Source organism: Elgaria multicarinata, chromosome 8 (genome assembly GCF_023053635.1).
Source record: "Elgaria multicarinata webbii isolate HBS135686 ecotype San Diego chromosome 8, rElgMul1.1.pri, whole genome shotgun sequence".
NCBI classification, from domain to species: domain Eukaryota; kingdom Metazoa; phylum Chordata; class Lepidosauria; order Squamata; family Anguidae; genus Elgaria; species Elgaria multicarinata.
Window position 1 is genome coordinate 82,133,840 of NC_086178.1, and position 27,925 is coordinate 82,161,764.

General features: G+C 39.7%; 1 protein-coding gene across 4 annotated transcripts in view; it reads left to right on the top strand.

The window, feature by feature from the left end:
- The window catches only part of BLNK (B cell linker), a 122,756-nt gene extending 95,421 nt beyond the window's left edge, over nucleotides 1-27,335 (top strand). For all 4 annotated transcript variants that reach the window (XM_063132853.1, XM_063132852.1, XM_063132854.1 and 1 more), the window contains 16 exons: nucleotides 536-623; nucleotides 2,016-2,111; nucleotides 5,461-5,486; nucleotides 7,169-7,194; nucleotides 8,358-8,468; nucleotides 10,313-10,355; nucleotides 13,347-13,380; nucleotides 14,467-14,539; nucleotides 15,678-15,708; nucleotides 18,512-18,554; nucleotides 19,920-19,998; nucleotides 21,739-21,770; nucleotides 22,421-22,497; nucleotides 23,525-23,608; nucleotides 24,671-24,826; nucleotides 26,379-27,335. In XM_063132853.1, the coding sequence (XP_062988923.1) occupies nucleotides 536-623; nucleotides 2,016-2,111; nucleotides 5,461-5,486; nucleotides 7,169-7,194; nucleotides 8,358-8,468; nucleotides 10,313-10,355; nucleotides 13,347-13,380; nucleotides 14,467-14,539; nucleotides 15,678-15,708; nucleotides 18,512-18,554; nucleotides 19,920-19,998; nucleotides 21,739-21,770; nucleotides 22,421-22,497; nucleotides 23,525-23,608; nucleotides 24,671-24,826; nucleotides 26,379-26,498 (1,119 nt within the window). In that variant the 3' untranslated portion in view covers nucleotides 26,499-27,335. The remainder of the gene's footprint in view (nucleotides 1-535; nucleotides 624-2,015; nucleotides 2,112-5,460; nucleotides 5,487-7,168; nucleotides 7,195-8,357; nucleotides 8,469-10,312; nucleotides 10,356-13,346; nucleotides 13,381-14,466; nucleotides 14,540-15,677; nucleotides 15,709-18,511; nucleotides 18,555-19,919; nucleotides 19,999-21,738; nucleotides 21,771-22,420; nucleotides 22,498-23,524; nucleotides 23,609-24,670; nucleotides 24,827-26,378) is intronic.
- The last annotated feature ends 590 nt before the right edge of the window (nucleotides 27,336-27,925 follow it).

Consider the following 27,925-nt stretch of genomic DNA (forward strand, 5'->3'; position numbering starts at 1 on the left):
GTGCAATGTGTCTGCATGTAGGTCAATGAAGCTTAAGGCTTCTGAAGGGGCAACTAAGGGGTTGGAAGGCTTTCTGAAGGGGCAAATATGCCTGCAATCCTATACACACTTACCTGGGAGAAAGCCAACTCCATGCAGTTTATTTCCAAATTGATTTTTGCTATAACCTGAGAGATTGAAGGGGAGGGAGGTTGCATTAGGGGATGTTTTTTTTAATGGAAATCCAAATCAGTTTCAGCCTCACTTCGCATGTAACAACAACCCAGAGTATGTGTTGAATATGAGTTGAATCCTGCACTATTATTGTGTTGTTGTTTCGTGTGAATCCTGCACTATTATTTAACCATGGGTTGTTAATCGTGAACAAGCCAGGGATTACAACCCAATAACAAATGGCTTCTCATTTCAAGGGAGAAATGGAAGCACGTGCTTAAAGCTCTACACTTTAGTTGAGGTGCAAAGTGCTTAATTTTGGCTGGATGATGCCCCGTATTATACAAGCGCTATATGTATTCATCTCTGCATTTTCTCTCAGGCAGATTATGTTGTACCTGTTGATGATGATGAAGAAGATGATAATTATATTAAACCCACAGGAGAAAGCACTCCACAACTTCTAAAACGTAAGTATTTGTATTATGTTACACCCAACTTCATGGAGCAAAGTGGGCAAAGCATCAATTCTGAAATATGTAGGACTGGATTACTATCCTACAGGAGAAAAAAAATAAAAATCTGTTATTTTATTTATTTATTTATTTATTTATTACATTTTATACCGCCCAATAGCCGAAGCTCTCTGGACGGTTTACAAAAATTAAAACCATGAAAAGCATTCAAAATATAAAACAAACAGTATAAAGCATAGTATAAAATAAAATATGCAAACACAACCAGGATAAAACCGAGCAGCAATGCAAAAATTAAGACAGATTTAAAATACAAATTTAAAACAGCCAAGTTAAAATAAAGTTGATAGACTGTTAAAATGCTGAGAAAATAAAAAGGTCTTCACCTGGCATCTAAAAGAGTATAGTGTTATCAGACTTATATATGCAAATTAAGTTCATATATCCATTCCTTTTGATGAGATCCAGACTTCCTACCCCTCCAAAAAGGAAAAGGAAAACATCTAGGATGGTGAAGGTGAAAAGTAAATGGGAGCAAGTAAAGCCCACTTTGGACTTTGTAAGAGACGGGGCTAAGCTACATGTTCTACTAATCCTACCAGTGTATGAGGCTGTTATTTTTCTATACTTCCTCCTCATTTTCAAACGTTCCACAAAACTAAGAGGAGCAGATTGCAAGTGGTGTAGCTAGCATGGAATAAAGACAAAAACACCAGAGGTTGGGATAAACTAGGGCCTCTTCATTTAAATAAGGGAACTTCACTTCTCCCTGGATCTGCATGAGGAAGTGTGGGGATCTATGAGATCCTTTCTTCAGGCACCTAGTCTGCCATTATGGGCGAGCCACTCTCCAAAGCCAGGAGTTGGGTAAACCTGGCCCCTCTCTTATCAGACACTTTAAAAGTGTGGGGAGACCACCCTGCGTCACCTTTGCCCAGTGCTGTACAACTCTGAATAGGTGAGGCAGGAAAGGCAAACCGTATCCTGGCACGAGAGCTGCACAGCCCCTGAGGAGCAGGTCCTCCAGCTATGCCAATCACCAAAAGGTGCTGGAGTGCTCACCATCCCTATTCTAAAAGAGGCCACGCTTCAGCGGGGCTGGCCTTTATAGGCTCTGCCATGCCCACGCCTCACACTGCCCACGTGCACCTTGCACATGCAGCCTCTTTATTCCCTTCCTTTCCAACTGTTCTGGGTGGGCAGGAAGCAGGCTTCTTGGTTTCCTCACTGCAATTCCAAGAGCAACCTTGACTTTTTAACAGCATGAGCAAGAACAATAGTGAGGGAAATTAGGTTTTGGTCTTTGAGGTTACAACTCCTTTTCTGTTGTCACACAGTACTTGTGTCTTGAGCATGACGTGCCTATGTTTCTTTTGTCATTTTAAGCCCCAGCGGTCATCAGAACTAACAAGCCGCCATCGAAACTTGATCCTCCCAGCTCATCTGCATTGCCTCCTGTTCCAATGTCACCTTCCTCATTAGGTATGAAGAATTCGCATTATCACAAATATATTGTGGAAACACACCACATTGACCAATGGCTTGAGACACTAATTTGAATTCAGTTCAAAAAATGTGGAATTAAATCAACATCTTGGCTTTAAAAGAAAGGGGAATAGGAAGGAAAATGGGGTGTGCATTTGAGGCACAATCTTTTGCGGGTTTAGACAGAAAAGAGTCCTACAACTCCCAGCAGTCCCCAGCCAACCATGCTGGCTAGGGAATGCTGGGAATTATATGACTCCATTCTGTCTAAACCTGCATAGAATTGTACCTTTAGAGCACTTTGACACAAATGCTCTGGATAGTCATTTTATGTATATAAATATTATTCTGTACTTCGTTCATCTTTAAACAGCCACCATAAAAATATTTAGCTTGACAGTTATTTCTGAGATCTAGGTCTGTACGAAAAAGGAGGAGTGCTATTAAATCATACACATATGCCTTGTTCAGATGCTGTTTTCTTCACCCTCACTGCCTTTCTTGAAATACATGAGGAGCAGGCCCTGGTCTCTGGAGATTTTAGCACCTTGTCAAAAAGAAAAAGAAAAAAAGCACAATTGCTTCAAAATCTACCACATTTTTGATCCCTTCCGAGAGATAACCTCCTTGCATGTGGATCCTACAGCCCGGCGATCGCCATGGCCATTGTGCAATGTTTATTTTAATTTTAAATGTGGCCTCCTGATTCACAAGGCCCAAAGACAGCCTTCATTGCACTGCAGATCCAATACATCTTGCAGGTGGCCGGGCAGCAAAGTAATTCCCTGATCAGCCAGGTCAATTTTCAGCGCATGATTTGTCAAATTGCTTACTGAAAAATGATCAGGCTGCTTGGTGGAGCATTCACATAACCGCTTTGCTTCCTGTCAGGCTGTAACGTGTCACTGAATACCCAGAGCTGGTTTGGGATCATACATTTGCCCTGAATCTACCCTCTTGCCAACTAGAGGAAATAGGCCACTGTTTTATCTGATACGATCAACAGGCTTCATTAAAGCTCTGCAGTGTAAAAACGAGTAACATCAAGGAGTTACGTTGCAGTGCACTTCCATGAACCCATTCTGATTTCTTGGAAGTCAGTATTAATCGTTTGGTTTCCCAATATTGCTTTCAAATTAAACAGTGCCCCCTAGTGGTATGAATAATTCTGTGCCCATCCATAACTTTAAAAGCAACGGATTATCACTATATGTGGTGGGAGTGAATTCCATGAACTAATCATGCATTGTGCATATAAGTTTATTTCCTTTAATTTAGGGGTGGTCAACCTATAACCCTCCAGATGTTGTTGGATTCCCAACTCCCATCAGCCACAGCCATCGTTACCAAATGGCCTGGGATGATCCGAGCTGTAGTGTTAACAACTTCTGAAAAGCCCCAAGCTTGGCTTGCCTTGCTTTAATCCATCATGAACCTACTTTGCAAGCAACCACTTCAGGGTGGCCAAGTTTCTGAACTTGGACTATATTTTGTGGAAAGAATGAAAAAACAAGGATTCCTATTCCAAAGTATTCTGTATGATTTGGGGAGAATGGCCAAGTGGCTAAGTAAGTCACATAAACGACAATATTATAATGTAGAGGTGTTTACTATATTCATTAACATTTAACAACACACATACAATAAATATCAATAAAACCCAATACCTGTTAAGGACTTTTCAATCATATTATGCCAGTGCTCCAGGCTCAATTCTGAGTGCTCACTTTAACCTTTAATGCCCTAAATAGCTTAGGGGTGAAGTACCTGAAGGCGCACCACTAATCATCAGGATTCTTCACGCGAGCAAAATAAGGCATGCTCATGACTGGCCACTGCCAGATGTTTGTGGGTTCTTTTGACAATGTCGACAAACATCTACACATCTCCCGTGTCTTCCCCAGTAATTCCAGTTTTTTAAAAAACAACCTGTGATACCCGCTTCTGCTGAAATATCTCAGGATTTCCTACCATATACAGAAGAACTGCGCTGCAAAGCACCCCTAAAGGGTACTGTCACGTTCAGGGCTATAAGTAGCAAGAGGAGGGAAAGTATTCCATTATAGACTACGTGGTCGGCCATGTAATGCAGTTCCCTTATGACTGCACAAGTGAAGCAGGAAGCAAAGTCCCAGTAAGGATCCACGATTTCCTCTAAATCTAAAGAAACCCAATGTTGAAGGCCCTTCTGCAAGTGGCCTCTCCTAGTGAGATTTGGAGGGAGGCTACTAGGGAGAGGGCCTTCTTGCTCGTAGCACCCCTGTTGTGTATGCCTTCTCTAGGGGCTTTTTTAGGATTTCAAACATTTATGAAGGCTTCTAGTTTTGAAGCTCCTGGAATTTGGAACATTTTAATATCTGCTTGCGTTAAGAGAGTTTTTGATTGTTTTTCCAGATTTTACCTCGTCTGTCATTTGCCTTTATAATGCATTTGTGTTTTTATTGTGTTTGGATTCTGTCTGTGGTTACAGAGCAGTATAGAAATACCATAGTTGTTTTTTCCCAGAGGGGTTAACTAAATAAAACACTCAAAAATAATTTCTCCTGTCACAAAGTTTACATGAATTACTCACCAACTCTAACATAACTTTCCCACTTTTTTATTTTATAAAATAATAAATACCCATATAAAGCTATAAAATGTGGCTACTGAAGACAAGCCATTGAAATTTAGAAACTGGATGATGAAATAAAAATATTTGCAATATTTGTAAGAATTATTGGCTTGGCTTCTAAGATAAAGTTCACAAAAGGAAAGTTGCCCATCCCCTCCTTCCCCCCCCCCCACATCCCCTTCCACACGTCCCCAAAGACCTCTCCAGAAGGTCGGGGGGCTCAATGCAAGGTGACATATGGGGCACTTCTGGAGGTCAGCAAGTGCACCCAGTTTGGGGTCATTTTCCCCCTTCTCCATCAGCCCCTCTGTTCCCATACCACATTATTTAGGGCAGCCCTACCCTCTGGAGACACTTTTTGGGGGTGGAGGCAGTTGCGGGGGCAGAAGACAGTGGGAAACTTTTATTCTGTGAACTTCCTTCCATTCACTTATCTTCGAATCCAGACCCTTCACTTTCTTGCTTTTTATCATGGCCTACAAGTGCCAAATGTTCTATCAAGCAGTCTCTTACACAACAGTCTTACACCCATTTACTCATGAATGAGCTCCATTGAACTCAATGGTACTTACTCTTGAACATACATGTATCGGTTACAAGAGCAATAGCAACAACCCAAATTTTATTTTGGTCGATCTTCTTTGTATCATTCCTGTACCTATTTTTGCTTGTGGGTATTTTAATTTTGTTTCTGTTTTTAACTGCATAATATCCTCTCTCTCTTTTTATCAGATGTCTATGAAATTCCTGAGGAAGAGGTAAGCTTGTGTGTGTATATATATTTTAAAAATCCTGAAGTGCAAAGACACAAAGGGCTCATCTACACCTAAAGCTGTAGAGGAAGGGGGGAGAATCGCAGACTTACCTGCTTTCGCAATCCTTCCCCAGCGTCAAAAACACCCAAGCCTTTGAACTGTTCCACCCACCCACCCCCGATGGGCACGGACTGCCCCCACGCAGCTCCATGCCCATTTTAAAAGCCCCTCTACTTGTGGGGAGGTAGGGAAAAGCCAGGAGCGGGTGCCCCACCACCCACAGTCCTTGGTATGGTCCCAGGACTGCGGGCAAAATCAGGATAACCAAGGTCTCAGTTATCTCGGGAAAATGGAGGGGTCATCCCTGCTTGCCCCGGAGATCCCCTGGACGTACAGGGGTGATCTAGGGATGACCCCGGGATAAAAGTATGGTGTAGATATGTCCAAACTCTCACCTGTGCAAGAGCATCCTATGTCCATTGATGAAAAGAAATGCTCTGCGCACACAAAAAGGGAGAAACCCATGTACATTCAGAATTGCCCTTCACATGTTTACAGACTCAAGTGGAATAAATTTGGACCATACGTGAGATTTGATTCCTGAGCTCTACCAGCAGTCTTCCCAGTTTATCTCTGGAAGTACTTCTTCACACAGCGCATAGTTCAAGTATGGAATTCACTGCCACAAGCTGTAGTTATGGACACCAATTTGGAAGGATTTAAAAGAGGGATTAGACAAATTTATGGAGGATGGGTCTATCAATGGCTACTAGTCATGATGGCTATATATTATCTCCCTCAACTATCAGAGGCAGTATGCCTCTCAATGCCAGTTGCTAGTGAGCACAAGCAGGAGGGTGCTATTGAGTTCATGTCCAAGCAGCTGGTTGGCCAGTATAGGAACAGAATGCTAGATTAGATAGGCTTTCGGTCTGATCCAACATGGTTCTTCTGATGTTCTTCTGCTGTCAGGCATTCTGGCTCAGAGCCAGTTAGTGGACATTGTTTTCCTGCCCCTTCTAAGACTAAATCCACCAAGGACACCATATTCCTTAACTTTGTCCTCCTGTCCTGCATGTGATTTTTGTTCTCATTTGTGAACGTTATTTGTTGGGTCTTGTGGTTTCTTTGCACTGCCAACCTGTGGTGGTTTGCCTTGGAGTGCTGGTGGATTTTCAAGGGTCAGTCTCCTTTTGAGTAATGATGATGCAGCAGGTGCTACTTCAAAAAGATGGCCCCATCATAGCTCTGGACTTCAGACTGGTTTGTTTACAATCATTGTTAATAACAGTTAAAAGTCCATTGCTTAGAAAGTGCTAGAAACAGTAAATTTATTAGCTTCCTGGAAGAAAACATTTCAATAAATGCTTAGACTGCCTACAAAATACTGAGGTACTTGACAGTGTTTTGTGTGGTGAAATCATAGAAAGGTTTTAGAAAGGTATTTCAGCAGTGCTTTTGAAATGGAGGGGGAAAGCAATTTCACTTTCCTGTCTCTTGTAGGTATGAAGTCTGACAGGAGAGGGGATGTTCTAATTCACTGATAATTCATGTCTGGCTGTCCCATCATGTCCTGTGTAACAGGAAGTAGCATTGCTGGATGCAGTTTGAAAACATTCCATAAGAAAGACAGTACCTAACACACAATTTGTGAGTACTAATCAACATTTAATTTTCTCCAACAGGAAAAGTCACCGCCTCCGTTAAACAGGTAATTAATCATTGTGAAATTCTTGGCTGTGCTTGCTGGGGGTGATGGGAGTTGTAGTCTAACACACTGGGAAGTTACCAGGTTGGGGAAGGCTGCACTAGTGTATCTCACCTACACTCTAAAACCATCTGGCCAAATTCTTTTAAATAGAAGCTGCCATTCTGGAAGCAATACCGTTTTATGAAGAAGGCCAACACATTTTAATGGTTATTTTAATTGATGAGAAAGAAAGCCAGAGGAATCACAGAAATATGCCCTGTAAACCTCTTTCGGCATCACCTGTTTTTAAGAAATATATCCTGCAGACCTCTCCCTTTGATGGCTTCCAGTTATGAGAGTATCTGAATAAAATGTCTATCCAGTAACCCAGAGTCACAAAATTTTGGCAAAGCTTGCAGGACTAGTTCACATCTTTGTAAATGGTGAGAAATATTACTCCTCTAACTGCAGTAGAGGTGCAGGCACATGAATGTAGTCCCTCCCCACACATCCAACATAGTTGAAATGAAACCCCTTTAGGATACAATCCAAGTCACCATTCTTTAAATATATGACATATGAGTGTAATCATTTACATTCCACTGATTTCAATGGTTCTTCCACAGTGCAAGTCGATATGCATCTTCTCAGAAGTATATCCCATTGAATTCAATGCAGCTTACTCCCAAAACCCTGGAATAGGATTTCAGCCTCAGTAGTCTGGATTTACTTCTGTTGCCATTATTATTATTATTATTATTATTATTATTATTATTATTATTATTATTTCTTACACACCTCTCCCTTTGGATCAAAAGTTTTATACATTGAATTAATTTCTTTTCCAACATGTTTATCTACAAATCTATCACACTGCCAACAATTACTAATATAATTTGTATCATTCTTTTAGCAAGAGGAACAGCCATCTTTGTTTAGCACATTTGTACACAATGTTTTGCAAACATACCTGGGATACAAACAGCTCCATGCATTAATAAAAGGGGAGAGATTTGGGCTTCTCATTGTAGCCCTTCACACTTCCAGAGCATCCTCCAACCTTTCAAGTAGTTTTTGGAGGAATACCAGCATCAGGAGTCGGGAAGTCCTGGGGTGTGAGCAGAACACAACATGCTGCTATTTCGATTCTGCCCAGAAACCATTTTTATGTTTTTCTCCATAAGCATTCCCAAGCCGCCGCCTCCAGTGCCTGTCCAGAGACCATCTGGAGGACATTTTCAGGAACGCAACTCGGCTAAAGAATCCTTTAAACCCGACGTGTTTAAAACAGACAGGTTAGTTATTAATAAAAAAAAAATATCTGGAACTAGCTAACACAGGGGGGAAATGTTGCATGTTGAGCTTCGAGTGTGGAATTGTGGGAAGTGAGTATTCAGTTTGGAATGAGGACACCCACATTCAAATCCACACTGCGAGCCCCATTATACGTTATGCAAATCCCGAAATGTGTAGCTTAAGGTTATCTTTTATTTACTCTAGTGTAAGCATGCACACGGAACCCCGAATCAGAGTGGGACCACCACACTCCTGATGAGGAAGATTAACTCTCTGCCCCCACCACTACCACCATCACCACTTGTTTCCAAAAGTTCCTTCCTCTCAGGGGGGTTAACAAAAGAAAAATGGTTTCCATTGACACCAAAGGAGACTCTTCTTTTGTTAACTGTCCCCCATGGGGGTATTTTGGGAAGTAAATGGTGTGGGGGTGGAGTTATTTATTTATTTGTTTATTTATTTTATTAAATGTATATACTGCTCCATAGCCGAAGCTCTCTGGGCAGTTTACAAAAGTTAAAAACAGTAAACATTAAAAAGTATACAAAATTTAAAACCAACAAAAATATAAAAACAACAGTATAAAAAAACAGTATCCATTTAATCAACAACAGTGAGTTAATCCTCCTCACTCAGAGTGCAGTAGTCCCAATCTGAATAACGTACTTTACACTAAAGTAAATAAAAAGATAATCCTGAGCCTACAGGTTACATGATTTCTGGAACATGTCGTTCGAATCTAAGCCATGGATATTGCCAGATGACCTTGGCCAAGGTGCTTGTGCTCCTGCTTGCTCGCTCCCTCACTCGCTCTCTTTCTCTCTCCCCCTCCCCCTCTCTCTGCCTAACCAACTTCACCAGGGAGGATGATATAAAGGGCAGTGGGGCCATGTATACTACCTTAACTCATTCAAGGAGGAGTGAGATATACAGTAAATGTAATAAATATAGTTGAACTATTACTAAGTCACATGAGAGCATTGAAAACAGACGGTGCATGTGCATTAAGGGAAAACTGCACCATTGCCAGGCTTTCTTCTTCTGGAGTCTTTCCAGGTTTATCCTTTAGATGGCGAACATGTGATTTGGAATTGAAAACTTCCCCTTTCAGCAATGCTCTATATGTTCAATGAAACAATGTCATCTAGTGACTGTATTATAGCACAACATCAACTTTACACTCTGCAGATATCCCACGATAATTTTAATTACTGCATTATCTTTGACATTTTTAAAAGCAAGCTTACAGGGGGAAAGTGTGGGAGACATCCTGGAGATTGACAAGGTAAAGGACCCACAAACCTCCATGAGTGGCCAATCAGGAGTGTGCAGTAGATCGCTCATGTAGAGAAGCTCAAAGTGGCTGACAATAAGAATCTGACTGTTCATCCCAGACAGTAACTTTCCATTTTCCCAAGTGGGTGATGTACACAGATGAACACAGGAAATACCAAGGGGATAGACAAGGCGTTTTTACCTTTAAATAAAGGTAATGCATTGACTTCATTACCTTGCACTGCTCCTCATCAGCCAGGTGGGCCAACATGAAGTGAACCACATTGCGTCTCTTCTGTGTCGGTGTTGGCTGTGCTGAAAGCACATTGCTGATCCACAGAAATGAGCCTGAACTGGTTGCGCTCCAACATGCAATACAAGAAGTTAGAGTTCCCTGCTTTATAGGTAGACCAACACCAGCTAGACTGTCTCCTTGTCATTGCATAGTTCATCCCAATAAGGGTACTGACAAGAACAAACGTTTCTGGAAATACTGAAATGACAACAAAATGGATAGCTGCAGTTTTAATTAGAGAGAAAAGTCTGAAACTGTTTTTGTGCTTTCCAGAAAAATTTTGCCTCTTCCGAGACACCGTCCTCTGCCAAAAATTGTAAGTAGTTCACCACAGCTTGGTTTGAAAGTCATTATTTCTGTTGCCTTAGGGACAGAAACTGAAGGGGCAACAGCTACCTCTAAGTTGTTAGGAAGAAGTCTTTAATAAAAACAATCCAGTGTGCTTTGAGCTAGCAGGATTCTTTGTTGGGGATTTGAAATTACTGCTGCAGGTGGAGAGGCCTTTCTTTTTTTCTGGTTTCCCTAAGGGCACAATCCTATGCATATTTAGACAGAAAATAGTCCTACAACTCCCAGCATGCCCCAGCCAACATAGCTGGGGGTTGTAGGGCTTTTTTTCTGTCTAAACATGCATGGGATTGCTCCCTAAATAACTTAGGAGAGCACATTTCCCTGGAGAGGGATTCAGAATACTCTGATGAAGAGCCTGATCAGCTCAGCATGCTTTTATTAGACCCTTTGGGATTGTCCCATCAGCTTTGTTTTACTTAGACTTCCAAAAGGCTTTTGATAAAGTCCCTCACCAAAGACTCCTGAACAAACTTAGCAGTCATGGAATAAGAGGAGAGGGCCTCTTATGGATCAATAACTGGTTAGAGAACAGAAAGCAGAGAGTAGGAATAAATGGTCAATTCTCCCGATGGAGGGAAGTAAATAGTGGGGTCCCACAAGGATCAGTATTGAGACCAATTCTTTTCAACTTGTTCATAAATGATCTGGAATTAAGAGTGAGCAGTGAAGTGGCCAAGTTTGCTGACAACACCGAATTATTTAAGGATGTTAAAACACAAAGGGATTGTGAAGAACTCCAAAGGGATCTCTCCAAGCTGGGAGATTGGGCATCCAAATGGCAGATGCAGTTCAGTGTAAGCAAGTGTAAGGTGATGCATGTTGGGACAAAAAACGCAAACTTCAAGTATAACCTAATGGGATCTGAGCTGGTGGTGACCAACAAGAAAGAGATCTTGGGATTGTGGTGGACAGCTTAAAGAAAATGTCCACCCAGTGTGCGGCCGCTGTAAAGAAGGCAAACTCCATGTTAGGCATTATAAGAAAAGGAATTGAGAATCAAATTGCTGTATCATACTGCCTTTATACAAATCTATGGTGTGACCACACTTAGAATACTGTGTACAGTTCTGGTCACCACACCTAAAAAAAGGGTACCATAGAGCTGGAAAAAGTGCAGAAAAGGGCAACTAAAATGATTAAGGGGCTGGAGTATCTCCCCTATGAGGGAAAGTTACAACAACTGGGATGATTTAGCTTGGAAAAAAGGAGGCTAAGGGGAAACATGATAGAAGTGTACAGACTTATTTATTTATTTATTTATTTATTTATTTATTTATTTATTACATTTCTATACTTATGCATGATATGGAGAATGTGGATAGGGAGACATTTTTCTTCCTCTCTCAAATACTAGAACCCTGATTGGGGTTCAGGACAAATAAAAGGAAGTACTTCTTCACACAGCACATAGTTAAATTATGGAACTCATTACCACAAGATGTAGTGATGGCCACCAATCTGGATGGCTTTAAAAAGGGGGTTGGATAAATTCCTGGAGGCAAGGGCTATCAATGCCTACTAACCCTGATGGTTGTGTGCTGTCTCCAGGTATTTGAGGCAGTAAGCCAGTGTGCACCAGTTGCTGGGGAACATGAGTGGGAGGGATGCTGTTGCACCATGTCCTGCTTTGTTGCTCCCTGGCCGACGGCTGGTTGGCCACTGTGTGAACAGAGTACTGGACTTGATGGACCCTTGGTCTGATCCAGCACGGCACTTCTGTAGCTTAATGGTCTGGCTCTCCTTAACATGCCACTCAAGACATACCAGATTCAAAAAGGAGTACAGATTCCTTCTCTTTAAGTGTAAGAGTGTGTGTGTGTGTGTGTGTGTTGTATTTATATGTTGGTCTATAACATAAAGTTATCAGGGTGCCTCACACAATAAAATAGGTTAGAAACAGATGCCATAATAAACATCTAAAATGTCTATAACACCTAAAGCACCACAACTGAGATGAGCTTCTCTTTTGAAGTTACCCACCTCGGCCTAGGAATCCTTCAAAGGGTCTCTAAAGATGGCCTAAGGGTCTGGACAGGTACAGTACATATAGTAGGAATAATGTGTGGCCCTCCTCTCAGCCCTAGCCAGCATAGTCAGTGGTGAGGCATGATGGGAGTTGCAGCCCTATCTTGGTCGATCCTGAGCCATTAAGAACTTTAAAGGTTAAAATCAATCCTTTGAATTGGTCCTGGAAATTGACTGGAAACCAGTGCAGCTGGCAAAGCAACTGGGACTGATGATCATGTGGTGTCACATGGTTATCAGTCCCAGTTAGTAGCCTAAGTGTTCTGTTTTGGACTAACTGAGCTTTCTGAGTCATTTCCAAACATAGCTTCACATACAATGCTTTGCAGTAATCCAAGGCTTTTAGACAGGATACATATGAGAAGGAAATATAGGGAAGGTGTGAGGAAAAGAGCAGGTGAATCAGCTGAAATCACTGCTACAGGAGCTTAATTTTATTTCAATTGAACTATTTGGGCTCCTCTTTATTGTTTTTATGGTTTTAACTTTTGTTAACTGCACTGGGGGAGGGGGCATTGTTAATTGGGCAGCATCCAAAAGATATAAATAAACAAATACATGTCCTACACTTGTTTCTTGTTCTGTTATCTTAGAATTCAGCCATGATTGGGGAACTGGCTTTGTGTTGTAAGGAGCAATCCTATACATGTTTAGACAGAAAAAAAATACTACAAATCCCAGCATGCCCCAGCCAGTATGGCTGGCTAGGGCATGCTAGAAGTTGTAGGACTTTTTTCTGTCTAAACATGCATAGGATTGTGCCCTTAGTAGGCATTTGTCTGCCAAGCTGATGAGGATCGATGAGGGTGATATGATGGCTTGTTGACTCATTGAAGTTAAGTTTATTTCACATATGTGCATAAGAATGTTAGCATGAAGTACTACTTATCCAAATAGGTAATATGATTTGACAGAAGAATTTTGGTTTCAGGAACCCGATGGCCTCAGAATACAAGATGATGAACGTAAGTACATTCTGCATTTAAGCCACAGTGGAGAAGCCTTTGCATGGTGACTGGAGGACACCAAGAGCCACTTCAGGATGGCCGCAATTCACACCAAATTCTATCCTGTCCATCATTCCATTTAGGCTGCATACAATCCTTTGCATACTTACCATGGTGAGTAAGCCCCATTGAACAGAATGGGGTTTACACCTGCAGAAACCTGCGTAGGATTGCACTGTTAATATTCTCTGTGACATATATGTATCCATTTCTGTGACATATATATTTCCATTTTTCCAGTGGCTAGCATGTGTGTATTTAGTATTTCTTACCCTGTACCTTTCAGAGAACTGGTTTGACAAAGTGGCTAAAAGATGGACAATGCAATCCTGTACATGTCTACTTGGGAGTAAGTGCCATTGACTAAAAATGGAGCTTAGTCCCAGGTAAGTAGGCATAGGATTGAACCCCGAGCTATGAGTCGGCACATTTCTACTTTGAATGTCACCTCTTTCACGAATACACTTAGGAGCTTTAGGCAAACCTCTCTCTCTCTCTCTCTCTCTCTCTCTTAAGCCGCTACTACCACCCATCTTCAATATGGCCCATTGTACAGAGTCATTCTAAGAATTATAAAATGATTAATGTGAATCGCTTCAAGTACATGAAAGCACAAAGCCCAGCATGAGGGACCACTAATGGAATACTAATAGGGTTAATTTGCTCTACAAAATTCCTTGAAAAACCTGTTGCACAAACTAATACTATTGGCATTGCACTACAGCTCCCTTATGGTAGTGTATCATAATTTGTGTGAACACAATCACATGATAGGATTATGCCTTATACAAATAAGCATTATTACCTTACTGCCCATGGTTTTAATTGTCTATGGATAATACACAAAAGGTTCCTGTAAGTTAAAGATTTGCAAAACACCTTTATCGTTTGGGAAAGTTAAGTTAGAACTAAAAATGGTTTGGTCCTTTTCAATTTATTCCTTATTTTCTTAGGTTTATAAAGCATATGTTGGAAACGTAACATTGCTTTCTGAACCAGCAGGCCATTGGTCCGTTGCACTAAGCATTGCATTTTAATTTTTAGATCACCACAGCAATTGTATTCCAGATTTCAAGTTTCCTTCTGTTACAGTTCCATCTCCATTTCCAAGGATTACGTAAGTGAAAAAAACTGAATAAATACCGTTACATCTCCTGACTTTAGAACTGCTCAATATAATATGATCTTGAAACTCAGTGTTTACCGGAGGAGACCGTATGCATTAAAAGCATTTTATAAATGGTCACACAGTCTTATTAAACAAAGTGCTCACTGTTATGAACAGGGAACACGTAGAAGGAAATTTCATATATTGTGGGGATTCCTGGGAGTGCAGCACGCACGTTGGGTGCCTCCCCTATGGGCCATCAAGTGTCAGAGATGGTGGGCATGTTTTGACCATCCTGTAATTTTGTATCTGGATGCAGCCATTCAGTTACATGGAAATCAATAAGGGAAGAAACGCTGTGATGGCTGTCTCCTGAACCTGGTGGATCCCAGCGTCTAGAACAGGCTTCACCACAAGCGCCCCAACTGTGTCCACCATTACACCCAGCCCATACAATTCACCCCAGGCAATTTTCCTCCATCTCACAGCTTTTGAAATGCCAAACCCACCCCAAAAGGATGGCAGTATGTTTTTAGTTCTGTACTTCTACTCTGACAGGTTTGGGGTGAAAAAATTGTGTGAAACCACCAACACTTTGACATTCAATTCCACCACATTATCTGAGAAAGAGACATTTGTTCACCCATTCCATGTTGGTTGTAAAGGTGGCATCCAAATTACTACTTTAGAGCATGGACATGCCTAGCAGTATTTGGCTTTATTTGTTTTTCTTTGAAAATGTATCTCAAATGTAAGTTGCTGTGTGGCATGGGGATGGACATTGAAAAAACATAAACCCTATATTTTCTTGGGTACACTTGGGTACACTTTGGCTTCTGACCCTAGCATTTCCTTACGAACTATGCCTGTGCTATAAAATTATTTATCACTTTATTTTACAAGGCTCATAATTCCTGCATACACTGGTTCAAGATCTCCATGACGCCTTACACAAGATGCATTTGCCATGCACTGCATCAGCCCTAAGTGAGGCAGTGTTGAATCCAAAATTCATGTCTCCTCCATTTATGCTGCAGATGACGAAACATGTGCATGAATAAATATATGCTTTAAAGGTTCCTTAGGGACTTCTACTCACTTTTTCATGCAAGCCTCTGTATGTAATGTAGTAATGTTTTTTCTCCAGGAAAAAACTACCAAGTCCAGCTATACCATCAGTAAGTTGATTTTGCTTTTATAAAATTGTATGTTGATTATTAACTCCAAAGGTAGCCTCAAATTGCTCATGAATTGTATCACCATCTTTCTTTTTCTTCTTCTCTCTGCTTAGAACAACCTTCTCCAACCTGGTGCGCTCCAGATGTGAGGACTGCAATTTCCATAACCCCCTAGCCGGCATAGCATGGGAGTTGTCATCCACACATCTGTAAAACACTAGGTTTGGGAAAGCTGGCTTAGAAAGACATGCTTGATATTTTATTTATATTGATAGTTTACAGTATTTCATTGGACTGGATTGGCCATATCGTACCATTTCAATCCTGTTGGTATAGTTGGAAGGAATCACTGGTATCAAGCATTACAAAATCATTTGGAAGCTTTCAACAGCAGCTGAAATGCTGTTAACCATTGGAAAAGTTGCAACACTTCATTGCTGAAACACTGGTTAATTAAAACATAGAAAATAGCAGAAATGACAAACATGATTGAATATATCCAGTTGAGGATCAAGAGAAAACACACAGAGACCTTTCAAGATATTTGTTTTCCCTTCATAAACACTATGTATTTGACTGTTAGCAATTATTTAACTTAAAGTAATTTAAGTGATGTTGTGTTTGTATAATTCTGACAAGGATCTGTATGGGTCTTTTAAAAAAAACTTTAATGTTTTGTTTGTTTTTGACATATTTGATATTTTAGATATGCTTCATTCTATTTCAGTATAATCCTATACATGTCTCTTCAGAAGTAAGTCCCATTGAGTTCAATGGGGCTTACTGTGTAATCTGTACAGCACCATGTACATTGATGGTGCTATATAAATAAATAATAATAATAATATTCCTAGGCAAGTGGGTATAGGATTGCAGTTTAAGCAAGCAAATAGAATTATGCACTAAGAATACCCTTTATAGTTTTATATCTCCTCTTTGAAAGGAATGTCTAATTACAGAAACCATACAGGTTTCTTTAAAATGAGCACTCCTTTTTCGCTAAGTTTCAGTTACAAGATCAGATGTTACCATAAGATTTGACTATAGTTCTCTTTTTAGTACTTTAAAAAGTACTTTTAAATACTGTTAATATTTTAAGTATTTAATATTTGTTAACATTGTAATACTTTTTAAAGTTTATTTATTTACTTATTTAAAATATTTCTCTGTCACCTTTCAGGATAGAAGCCCCCCCCCAAGCAGTTTGCAGCAATAAAATATAGAGAGAGACTTTTGTTTAGTAAACAAATGGGGTTCTTTTCCCCCACTCTCATCAAAAGGCCATTAACCAAGAACAAGAAAACAATCCAGCATGCATGGATACACAAAGAAAAGCAATTGTGTAACAAGTGGTGCCAAGGAAACAATTTAGCTAGGGGAGGTCACTTGCCTATTCTGTGGATGCAATTTGACTTTCTTAATGGAAGGTAATCACACAAGGAATTTAGCTGCAAAAGCCTGTGACTCCATGAAGAAAAAAAGTTTCATAGACTATCTTATATTAAATTATTGATCAGCTTTCACCAACCAGCTAGGAAAAGACTGCTCCTGACAAGAAGGGAGAAAGTCCTTTTCCCTTGCTGATGAAATCAGAAGCTAGAGGATCCTGCATTGAGCAGGGGGTTGGACTAGATGGCCTTATAGACCCCTTCCAACCCTACTATTCTATGATTCTATAACTCTATGATCCTTGTGCTTGGAACACACTTCCCCCTCCCCGCCATTCCAGGTTTGCCATATATTAGGGTTGTTGTTTTTAAGATTTTTCATACCACATTTCCCAGCATAACTCCTAAAATGGCTTAAGAGAATTCATTTAACAGATCTTGCAAAACATTCTACGGAAAAATATAAACTGTGAGTTCAGCAGCAGTGGGGCTCAGTCCCAATATAGATTCTTTTGATCCCATAGGGCTTTCTCAAAGGTGAATACAAATGGCAAGTTCCATAGTATTAAGTAAAGTTCAAAGTTCATCATCAAAGCTAGAGATCCTAATAAATAAGCAAAAAACAATATTTGAAACTTTCAGGGTTGTATCATTCTATAATACAACATTATTTAAAACAGTCAATATTCTATATCACCTTTCCCCAACCTGGTGCCCTCCACATGTGTTGAATTACAACTTCCATCATCCCCCAAACAGCATGGCCATTGGGGTAATGAGATTTGTATTTTTTATTTATTTATTTATTGCATTTCTATACCGCCCAATAGCTGGAGCTCTCTGGGCTGTTCACAAAAATTAAAAACATTCAAAGTATAAAACAACAGTATAAAACAACAGTATAAAACCATAATATAAAATACAATATAAAAGCTCAACACGTAGTTCAACACATGCAGTGGGCGCTAGGTTGGGGATGGTCAACCTAAATCATCAGTATGACAACCTTCCACATATTCATTCCAATTTCACTCTGGTAAATGCAAATGAGAATGCTTGTAGAAGTAGCTCCACTTCTGCTAAGGAGAAAGTACCCAGGAAGGTAATGCTAGCTAATTGCCAGGCCAGAAATTTGATTCTTCTAGATGTTTTGGATTTCAACTCCCACCAGCATGACTAGTGTCCAAGGATGAGGGAAGTGGTAATCCAAAATGTCTGGAGGGCACCAGTTGGGGAAAGTTTGGTCCACCAAAATCACAGAATTAAGTAAGGATGTCATCATTTCTAATGTCTGGTCACTGGTCAAAGGACATCTTACCACAGGTTCTTTCACAGAGGTCTAGGAACAGCAAGAGATTGGTGACTTAACAAAAGTTGTCTCAGAACTTATTTGCTTGCTCTCTGTATCCTTGTAGAAACCAAGCCTCCCTGACAAAGACCTCCTAAACGTTACTGAAGGTAAACTGCTTCTTCCATTCAAATATTTGTCTGTGAACTTCTTTTGGCTTAGGATGGTGCTGTAATGGCACCTCCCTTATCGAAATTAGGGATGTTAGAAGAATCCAGAGCTTTCGTCGGCTTGGCCCCTCAGACTCTGTTCCATTTCCCACCAGCTGGCACAACTCGAGTCAGGCCAGCTGGTACAATTTCCATAATTGTGTATGTAAAAATATGTGCACAAATTACATCAAAATTTGCACAAATCTACAGCTGGAATTTGCACAAATAAAAGAAATTATTGCTACAATTTGCACAAATGGCTCCCGCAGGTGCCATGATGGGGATCCTGGGTAAGGGCATTTTTAAGGGGGGAACCAATTAAGTCCCCAGATTTAGGGAACAACCCTCTGCCTCTGGGGAGATCCGATGAGCCCCCAAAAGGGCCAGATTTCCCCAAGATGGCCATCCCGAGTTGAAACTTATGATCCACTGTCATGTGGAGTTGATTTGTCTATATTTTCTGTGAAATCCAGGTGGGGAGGAACCAGAACTAGTGGTAGAGCCCATGCTTTGTATCCTTGGCATCTCCAGTTAAAAAAAGGATCAGGAAGCAGTTAATGAGAAAGATTTTCTGCTGCTACCCCTGGAGATCATTGTCTTAATTCCAAACTCAAGAACAAGGAAGGGTTTTTCAACCAAGTCAGATTGCTAGAATTGTCAACTAGTTTGTCCCGTGCCCTTGAAAAAGCTGGAATGTATTGTCTGGATTTGTTTAGTTCGATTTAGGATGCAATCCTTTGCATGTTTATACAGAATATGCTGGGAGGATGCTGGGAGTTGTAGGATTGCTCTCTTACTAGTCTTTGAGCCATGGATTGGGATAGGTAGAGGATTGGCCAATTTCAGGTGAACTGCCTAGTACTCCCAGTTGCTCAGATTCTTGCAAGAGTGAACCTTCTTAAGGAAGGTTACAGACTCAGGATCATTGAGCACAGATTATGTAACTGTTAGAGAGAACCTGGAAATTCATTCTTGCTGTGTCAATATAGCATACATCAATGGTCTATGGGGATTATAGAAGAGCAAGCAGAGGGGATTTCAGACTATGCAAAACTAAAGAATCTTTCTGGGCTATAATCAACATATGATTGGATTGATAGAGGATCCTGCTTCAGTGTGAAGTGTAAATTGAGTGACATCCCATTTCTACTCTACCTGTACATAGTGTCACTTGGGCTAGGGAATTGGGGACTAAAACCCTAGTACCCCAGTTTTGCTAGCCTTAGAAAGTCCAGTCTGAATGTAGTCCTTGCTGTCATGCAAATTGGACAAGACAGACTCATGTGTACCTTTTATCTAACCAGGCATCTCTACTTTTTCTAGTTAAGCCTATACCAGCTGAACGCCGACGGGGTTCCAGCCATGATATCCCTCTTCCTCCCATCCCACCTGGTATCCAAAAGTAAATACTTTTCATTTGCTTTTAAAATAACCTTACTGCTACATGCCCCAAACTGGGTGCCTTCCAGATGACTTGGACTACAACTCCCAGCATTCCTGACCATTGGCCATCTTGCTTGAGTCTGACGGGAGGTTGTCCCAAAATATCTGGGCAGGCACCAGGTTGGGGAAGACTATTTCAGCCCACGATCTGCTGGTTTCAAAGATGAAAAGAAAAAGAAACTCTAAAGGATAGAAATGTTTATTGGAAAAGAAGTGAGATTAGAGACGCTGTTGTCTTCACACCAATAAGACTTCTATATTGCTACCCAGCAAGAATAAGGTATAAGACTTGATATTACACTAAACATGTGGCTGCTACCAAAAATGCCAACAACACATCTAGCCCTTTCGCAGCATCACCTGGTTGAATTTACCTTACATTGCAATGTCACGACATTTTGTCTTGCTCCAATACAGCTCCACAAGATCAGTTGCGACCAGAAGGAAAATGCAATCATTAGCCACTACTCTGCATATATGGACATTGTAACAACAAATGGAGGAATACAGCACATTTATAATTTTTCTTTTCATATATATGATTTTTTTTTCTTTTTTGATTTTCTTTTCCTTCTTGTCTTCTTTTTTCTTATTATTCTTTTCTTCTACTTTAATTAAGCTTCTTTGCCCTAGAAGTTGTATCAATCAAGTTTTTTTCTTTCTTTTTTTTTCTGTATCATACATATTTACATAAATGTTGGTTTGATATCAATTGTTAGGGGATTGTTTGTACTCATTTTTTTGTAACACTTTAATAATAATAACAACAACAACAGCCACTACTAAAGAGGAGGGGCAGATAAGAGCTAAAAGCACAGCTGTTGTCTTGGGCAGCTCCTATGGGTTGAATCCAGACTTAATCCTACCTATCATAGACCCACTGAAACCAATGGGACTGAATTTAGTCATGACTAAGTCTGAATTCAACCCATAGTTGTTGCCAGAGACAACAGCCATGCACTTAGCTCCTATCTACACTGCCTCTTTAGTAAAGTAACTTAAATCCTGTTGATTTCAATGGGTCTAATCTGACTATATCTGGATCTACTATATGGGTAGTGTCTAACTATGCCCCAGTGCTGGTGCTATTGATGTTGCACTAGTATAAACCAATGGTGGTGCAAACAAGCTAGTTATGTTGTCCAAGCACTGGTCTCGTCTAGCGCAACAGCATTAGCCCTGAGGCACAGTTGGGTTCAACCCTATGTGTTTAATATAACACCTTGCTTTACCCTAAGACTCTTCATGCTGTGTTTGGGATGTTATGTCAGGGAGGCAGCTATAAGGGGAAGCTACATGAGTGAACACACCTTCTGCTTGTATTAGAGTCCCTTTGGATCCTACCCTCACGTCTTCCTAACAATCAGCAGAAAAGTAGATTTTTAAAGATTGTTAAAATTAGATTGTTGAAGAAAATCAAGAATAAACCAAAAGGGAACTTTTCCTTCCCCTAATAGTAAAGGTACAACAGTTTCCCTGAGAAAAAGTGTAAGCGCCTTACAATAAATATCACTGCACTTTTTTGTACCCCTGAATTTTTCTACTTTTTTCCTGATCTTGTTGGCTACTAACCTTCTTTAAGGTTAAAGAAAGAAAGAAAAAGAAGTGGCAGCACAAATAATGGGCAAAATGCACTGACTCAAAGTTATGAAGTTTAATAGCATCTGGCATTTATTTACCCTCCTACCATTTATTTCAGGCCACTGCCTCAGAAGCCGCCCACCTTGCCAAGTAAGTACTCTCTCATTTGACTCATGTTACGATTTGTTTCAAAACCAATCTGGGTAGACAACACATTCTGGCAGCTACAGTGAGGACAGTGGTGCAATAGTCAATGTTAAAGTGCAGGCACTCATCATGACATTCTTCACAACCATGCCCCCAAGGAGAGGCCAAAAATGTGGGCAGCTAAGTTGATCTATATTAACAAACCAGTTCTAGCAGTTTTCATCTCCATCAGGAGATCTTTTGTAAATCTAGTGAGTCTTAATTGTCCATTCACAATATATTGGTGCTGGGAAAATTCATTTTCCCTCAGCTACTGTGAGAATTGCATTTAAGTTCAGAGGGAACAGGGAATTCTGAGGAGGGTGGTAGATGACACCAGTGTCCCACTAAGAAAAAAGTGCCAGCTCTTCATCCCTGTCAGCAATGACTTCACTACATCACTGACTCAGGATAAAGATTCTTCTCATGATGTCTTTTCCACTGATGGGGCAAGCAAATGACGAGTCCTGAGCAAAACCGCCCACAACAAACACAATAGGCCGAAGGAACAGGGCTGTGATTTTGCATCACACAAATAGCCCACTCACGTTTTTATAAGATCAAATAACAGCCATATGGATGGAAGCTTACATGTTACATTGTATCTTCTTCAGGATCACCAGAACCTGCGAAGCGCACCTTAGGTACACCACGCAATAGCATCCAAGTTGGTTTTACAACAGCAGAACAGGTATAACTCTATTTAAGTTCTTATTTTTTAAGAGATGGGGGAGTGCTTTTGTTCCAAATCTAATGGGTTCTAAGTATTATAAAATGCCAGTTAAGTGCTTGGGCTACTCATGTTAGAATTCCATTCATCGTAGCCAAAAAACATATATTTTAAAATATATGTTTTTAATCCTGTTGACGTCTTCTACAGTTTCTTGTCGCAACAGCAGTCCTTCTAGGAAACCTGTCCAATTACTAACCACCACATTAGCTGCTTCATATGTTACTTTGATGCTCTGGAACAGTTTGCCGACCGCAAAAAAATATACACATGTATACAGTACATGTCACACACACGTATACACTACAGATTTCCCAGCCAAATCCATACAAATGCAAGTCCACCATTTATAATATGCACATCCTTCATAGCTGTTCATGTCACCGCCCTGAGATATCTGTACGCCACCCTGAGATCTTATTGATAATAGGGCGGCATATAAATGTTTTAAATAAAATGTCTTTAGAAATATCTTTCCAGACAGTAAGGTCATCAGCTGAGGCCCTTCTACAGCTACCCCAAACCATTTGAGGTGAGGTGGGTGGTTACAAGAGAAAGGGCCTTTTCAGTGGTGGTGCCATGACTGCAAAATGCTGTCCCCAGAGAGGCTTGTCTGGTACCTACATTATCTTTTTTTTTCAGCACCAGGTGAAGATCTTTTTATTTTCCAGGCATTTTAGGAACTTTTTTTTAGTACTTTTAGATCTTTGCACTATTTTATCCCTGCTGTTGCTTTTACTTCTGGTGTTAGTATGTGCTGCTGTTAATGTTACCTTATTTTTATCTGATGTGTTTTATTATTCTTTTTACTGCCACTTTATTTTGTTTTTAATTTGTACACCACCTGGAACTACCTGTACACTAACTTCGGTTATTGGATGGTTAAAAACATGATAAACGAATAAATAAAATTGATAGGTTTGCTAAGACAATGTAGGAAATCAGTGCTTTTTAAACATGCAGATAGAAATGACCCTCTTTTTCACAGGATGCAGACGTTCATGGCAAAGCATGGTATATGGCTTCTAGTGAACGGAAAACAGCGGAGGATGCATTATACAAATCAAACAAGGTATTTCTTTAATACAGTCATAGCCATAAATAACTCTTTAGAAGTATAGAGGGGGACAGAGCTTGAATGTTATAAATAAATGAAACTTTAAGGGCACAGTCATATCAGATTTATACAGCAGGAGGTGTGACAGAGGTTCACTTCTACTACAATAGATATTGATGGAATAGAAGCATCATCTTAGGGATCATGAAATGTGGGGTCCATCCAACGAAAAGACTTTGGAATTGAACATCTCTTTAAGAGACAACAGTCCTTTGACATAGGCTGTCCGTTATCACTTTAATCATCATAACACTGGGAACCAGTGTGGTGTAGTGGCTAGAGTGTTGGACTGGGAGTCAGGAGATATGCGTTCTAGTCCCCACTTGGCCATGGAAGCCCACTGGGTGATTTTGGGCCATTCACAGACTCCCAACCCAACCTAACAACTATCTGGGTTGTTGTTGTTGTAAGGATGAAATGGAAAGGAGGATTATGTACGACACCTTGAGTTCTTTAAGGAGTTTAAAAAGGCAGGATATAAATGAAATAAAAAATAAAAATATTGTACAAAAAAAAATTACTATGAAATTCTGCTTTGATATAAACCCTAAAATGGAGGATTGGTTTCTTTCTCAGACCAGAAATCACCTTCCTAACAATTGAATCCAAGGACCAATGCAATATCCTATTTTTAACCAACTCTATCATAGACATACCAACACACTCACAGTAGTACCTTGCCACATTTTATATAAAAAGGCCAACATCACATTCCTCAAAACATGCCACTAGTGTAAATTCCTGATATATTAAGCATCTTGCACCAGATAATTGATTTTATGATGAAAATTTGTGTTAGTTATGAAGGCAAAACAGATTTCATCAAAGGGGTAGGCACCAAAAGGGGATTGTAAAAGGGATGACCCCAACCCAGTACTTGAGAGTTATGCATTTCACATTACTCAGAATCCCTCATCCTGTTAAGGTATCAGGAAGGGGGGGGGAGGATTAAGAAAAAAGTAACCTGCAATATAATTGACCTTAATTATTCCTTGTGTTTTCTTTATTTATTTTTAGGATGGATCATTCCTAGTAAGGAAGAGTTCCGGGCAAGACTCAAAGCAACCATATACACTAGTTGTGCTTTATAACAGAAGAGTATATAACATTCCAATCCGGTTTATTGAAGCAACAAGACAATATGCTCTCGGTAGAGAAAAAAGTGGTGAGGAGGTGAGTGATTTCTTCTTTGTTTTATACCTTCATACTTAAATTGGAATTTTACTTACACAACTTATGGGCATGATGATTTATAAAGACATCTCATTAAAAAAAACAGATTTAAGCATTACATTTCTTACATGCGGAACAAAACAGAAAATAAGATTTCTTAATCCAAGTGAGACCTAATTAAAATGTGAATGCAATATACAATCCTTTTTAACAATCAAGCCCTCCATCCACTCTTCATTAAAGAGCTCCCACTGGGAGCTCTTAACTGTAGCTATCCTTATAGACAGCTGAAATATAATCTATACCAAACTACATAATTTATCCAAAAGTAAGGATGTTGTGCAAATCTAAGGGGGAAAGCCTTTTGAGAGAGGGGGATGGGGTTGAGATCACAACTTAATTGAATACAAGATAGAAACCTCCAATTCCCACTTATAGGCATGTTTCCTGCATCCCTTCAATTTTTCAAAACAAAATAAATAGCCAAGCGGTTGGATCTAACAGGGGCTAATGCTTGCAGAAGCTCTAACATTAGCAGAAAAACTGCTATACAAGTCACCTTTAATAACTATCACCCAATTTGTATGTGATGGCAATAATTCCTGGGTTCTTTAAACCAAGAATTGCCAGGGGTGAGTAGAACATGCGAGCCTTTTCGGCTTCTGTTTTGTGGTGTGTTAAACCATCCAGAGTTAACCCAACAACAAACCATAAGTTAACTCTCGATTTTTTAACTGATAAACAACCCATAGTTTCTGGATTCACACACCATGAAACAAAAGAGAATATGTGAACCGGGGCAGTATCCAAGTATGTCATTCTGTTAGTGCAAATGATGTTATGCTAGTTACAACTAGGTTCTGAACAATGAGCAAGAGATCCAGCTAAAGTTACATTTGCACAAGCATGGTTGTGCAACTGGTTGCACATTATGCTTGCCCGTCCAGTTGCATATCAGGCTTGCACAACCACTTGCACAAGTGTAATACACAACATGCACAACAGAAAGATTCAACAGAACTCCTCTAGCCCTAGTTAAGTTTGCAGAATGACACCGCTGGATACTGCCAGCACTAATGATTACTTTCATTCTGCTCAATGATTGCTTGAATCCTATTCACAGTAATTGGCTTCATAAAACTGGCTGTAAGAGGGGGCAGGCTGGTGGGGTTAAACAAAAACAGTCAGTATATGGCATATCATATACTGCAGTCTGAAGTTATAATTGTCCATTTCAGGTATTAGAAGAGTTTTATCCAAAAACATAATGGGGCCAACCTTAAGAGATCAATGCTTTTATTTAGTGCATGCATCAATGACAGCCTTACTTTTCAAGGAAAATAATCTCATGCAAGTTTATATACAACATTGCTAGAAAATCTTCACAGAAGAATGTATAAATGTAGAATATTTCTAACACTGAAATACTTGGTTTGGACTATTCTAATGAAAAAAGTTTAAATTTTCTGATATGGTTAATGAATGAATCAGCATGATTTGTGTCTGCAACTATGTTGAGTAAGCTATCGTGGACTCTGTTTTCTCAATCCAGCGCTTCAACAGTGTGGCAGAAATAATAGAGAATCATCAACGGACTTCTCTCGTCCTCATTGACAGTCAAAACAACACAAAAGACTCAACCAAACTTAAATATATTACTAGCGTTTCATAACTGCATTGAAGATGCACCATGAAAGACCTTCCAGCCCTTATCATCCAGGAGTTTGAAACTGAGCATATGAATAAGCATGCAAACCTATTATTAGAAGGATGTTCTCCAAAAGCTGTGTCAGCAAGCACCACACTTTAAGTCCACACAATTTGTAAGAGAACAGATTTAATTTGATAGTTATACAGTGTTAGAGTAAACAGCCGGTGAGTTCAATTTATTATGAAGTGGTCATTCTGAAGTCTATCCAGTGCCTAAGTTGTCATGTACTTGAGGTATATGTTCTTTGAAAGACATTCTACACTCATGAGAAGCAAAAGGCCTCAATGACATGGAATTTATTAAAAGAACTGTACCTGCTAGTTTATTCTTACTAACCTTCCTGGTAAAATTCATGTTTGTCAAACCTAGAATGTTTATGTCAAAACAAGAAATTATACAAGCTAAACTCAGGATTTTGATTCTGGGAATAGAAATATTTTTAAAAATCAGGGTTTTGGTGTAATGTAAGATTTGTACCGGTTTTGGCTGTATTTCTTGGAACCATTGCTTTTTTAAAAAATTAATTGTACATATAAGAATATAAAAAGAATTACTATGCACAGAGTGTACGAATATATAATTGTGATCTGGAGTACCTTATTGTAGCTCTTTCACATTTAAATTACATCTTATCTACCTCTCAAATGTTAAGAATGGAACTTAATTGAATGCCTCTGAATTTTTAGATAAGTCAACAGACAAATTCCTTGTTTACAATTGTGAGCACCCCACAATGATCAGATCAAAGAGTTTTCAGCTTGAATTTGGGGGGGTTAGGCTACACACTTTTTAAGCCACGTGTATCATTAACTTTTTTGGAAATATTTTTACTTCGCGTTGTGGCTTGGTTCCAGCAAGGCAATCAAAAGTGCTAATGGAGTTTTGTTATAAACAGCAACGGGAGCTCCATGCATTCCTTGGCTTCTGTGTAAGCTTCAGAGTTGATATGGAAGTACCAGTGATCTGATTTTACCTTAACTTTCCAAAGATAAAGACACCACACTTCTCTTTCACAATAGTCTTAATTCTTGGTTCTGTTCCTCCATTCTCCCTTTTCTATCACTTGGATTTTACTAGTCCCTGATTATTATTTTTAAAATAAAGTTCTTCACTCAATTGTTTGATTTATAATGATTAAGTCTGGATTTTTTGGACACATAGCTTGACTTCCCATTACTTTAAATTCTGAAGATATTTCTTATAATCCAAATTCAATCATGTTGAGTTTCTAGATGGGAGCTCAAAAAATATTTAAATCAGGGACTTAGAAGTCACAAGCAGGGTGTTGTCAAAGTTCTGACTACGCATCTCCAGATGGGAGCAAACGTATTTCTATTCAAAATCACATACATATATATGACAATTGTCTGTATATTCAAATGATTTTC